The sequence below is a fragment of the Dendronephthya gigantea genome, unplaced genomic scaffold (assembly GCF_004324835.1).
Source record: "Dendronephthya gigantea isolate DGI-Jeju-01 unplaced genomic scaffold, DenGig_1.0 000066F, whole genome shotgun sequence".
Lineage (NCBI taxonomy): Eukaryota > Metazoa > Cnidaria > Anthozoa > Malacalcyonacea > Nephtheidae > Dendronephthya > Dendronephthya gigantea.
In genome coordinates, this window is record NW_021163076.1 from 350001 (window position 1) to 351897 (window position 1897).

Genomic DNA, 1897 nt, shown 5'->3' on the forward strand with positions numbered 1-1897 from the left:
TTTTCCCAAAATTCTCCCCAATTCAGATTTGATCTAATAAGTATTGTTAGATGGCTTAGGTAAAAAAAAAAGAATGATAGAATTCAATTTTCCCGCTGAAACTTTCATACCTGGATACCTTTGTTGTCTTTCAACCCTGGATAATCTTGCAACAACTTCCAGACTCTGGTGTCGTTAACCAGCACCTCTCTACGTCTTTGGGCAAACGTGTTGTCCATCAGCATGGCAACTTGCTTCAGGTCATACACACCGTTACTATGTATTGCCAGTAACTTTTTCCTTTGAGACTCCATTGTTTCAGGTGTTTCTCCATCAGGAATAGTTGGTAGAGGATCTTCTTTCCTCTTTTTCTTTTTTCGCCCTGGCTTTCCTTTCGGTAAGACAACACCATGCTCTTGCAACCTCTTTCTTTCATTTCTTGCATCTCTTCTTCGATGACTCAGAATCCGATGTTCAATTTTCTTTGCCCAGAATTGCTATATAAAATACAATCATTGTCTCATTAATACCATGACTAGTAAAAATTAGATTGTGTTAAACAGAGTACATAAATGAGTAAAAAGTAGGATGTATTCCCTGTGTTTGGGTTAAGAACATACAATGGCAGATAGGTAAGTTTCAATTAACCCATTAATGCCCAGGTAACCCTTTGGGTGAAATCATATGATGTTAAGTACTAAAATACTAAGGATCGAAGGTCACATTTTTAAATGAATTTTTAAAGCAATAACAGATGGAAAACCCATATATTTTATTGTAATGCACTCACTATAAGACACTTACATGGCCTGTACCAAAGGATCCTTTTAAGAATGGGTACTTCTGACACTTACATGGCCTGTACCAAAGGATCCTTTTAAGAATGGGTACTTCTGCACCAACAATAAAGCAACATGATTTCTTTCATGAGAGGATGTGTTGTTTGTGCTAAAATATGGCAAAAAAGCTGCCTTACCAAAGCACTTTTTTCTAAATTGCTCAGGATGCCTTTGCTGAGGCTTCTTTCTACATCTGGTTCCCACTAAAAATGAATGAACATCAACAGTTTTGTACAGGTTCATTTTCTATTTTGGGGGTCCCAATTAATTTTCTCTACTTTTTGTGCACTGAAGCTATATTGTAACTTACCCTTGAAGGAATTAAAAATGTTGTCAACCAAACATTTGACTGCTCATTTCTAGCGGCAGAGGAACTCTATTAACAAATTAAGGTAAACGTGTAAATTTCCAAAAAATATATTATAGTAAAAGACCTCTAAGTACTCATGCAGTAATGCTGTATGAGTAAAAACCGACTGTATGAGTAATGTAGAGAAAAAAATCTGAACTGAACTTATTCATGTTTCCCATTATTGTCATACATTCGGTTTCTTTGGACTTGAAGACATTGATTTCTGCTTTTGCTTACTTAAGGTACGTTTCAAACTTCTTTTTGCAAAAAGGGTACTCTCAGGGTGATGTAGGGGTGAACTATTTTCACAGTCGCTCAGATTATTATGACCTTCTATTGGTGAAGATAGGCCATACTCTGTTGACATTGGAGAAGCGCATGTCAAAAAATCAATAACTGTTTCTTTTTCAATTGGACTCATTGTTTCTTCCACTACATTCACAGCTGTTATACTTGGTCTTAAAGGGGTAGAACGTTTGTTAAGTTGCTGACGTTTAGTCATTACATTTAATTTCTTATTATAATTTATATTCTTGTTAAATGACTAGTCGCCAGGCCATCGTAGCGCTTGGTTGCTTAGCAACGCACTTCGGGGAGAACGTTCAATGTACGCCTCACGAACAGCTGGGCATTTTGTTGTCGCTGTCTAAAAATTGCGGGCGCATTTCTTCAAGAGGAATTTTAATTCTTCGAACGCCAAAAACATGTATTTTGAGGAGCTTTTTCT

At 36.6% G+C, this 1897-nt stretch overlaps 1 protein-coding gene across 1 annotated transcript; it reads right to left on the minus strand.

Moving 5' to 3' along the window:
* Nucleotides 1-76: 76 nt before the first annotated feature.
* On the minus strand, nucleotides 77-1067 carry LOC114530819. Its single transcript, XM_028552433.1, has 2 exons — nucleotides 834-1067; nucleotides 77-476 (listed from the first exon to the last, which is right to left on the minus strand). Exons 1-2 carry the CDS (start codon nucleotides 1059-1061, stop codon nucleotides 105-107), a joined length of 600 nt encoding a protein of 199 aa, XP_028408234.1. The 5' UTR covers nucleotides 1062-1067; the 3' UTR covers nucleotides 77-104.
* Nucleotides 1068-1897: the final 830 nt, after the last annotated feature.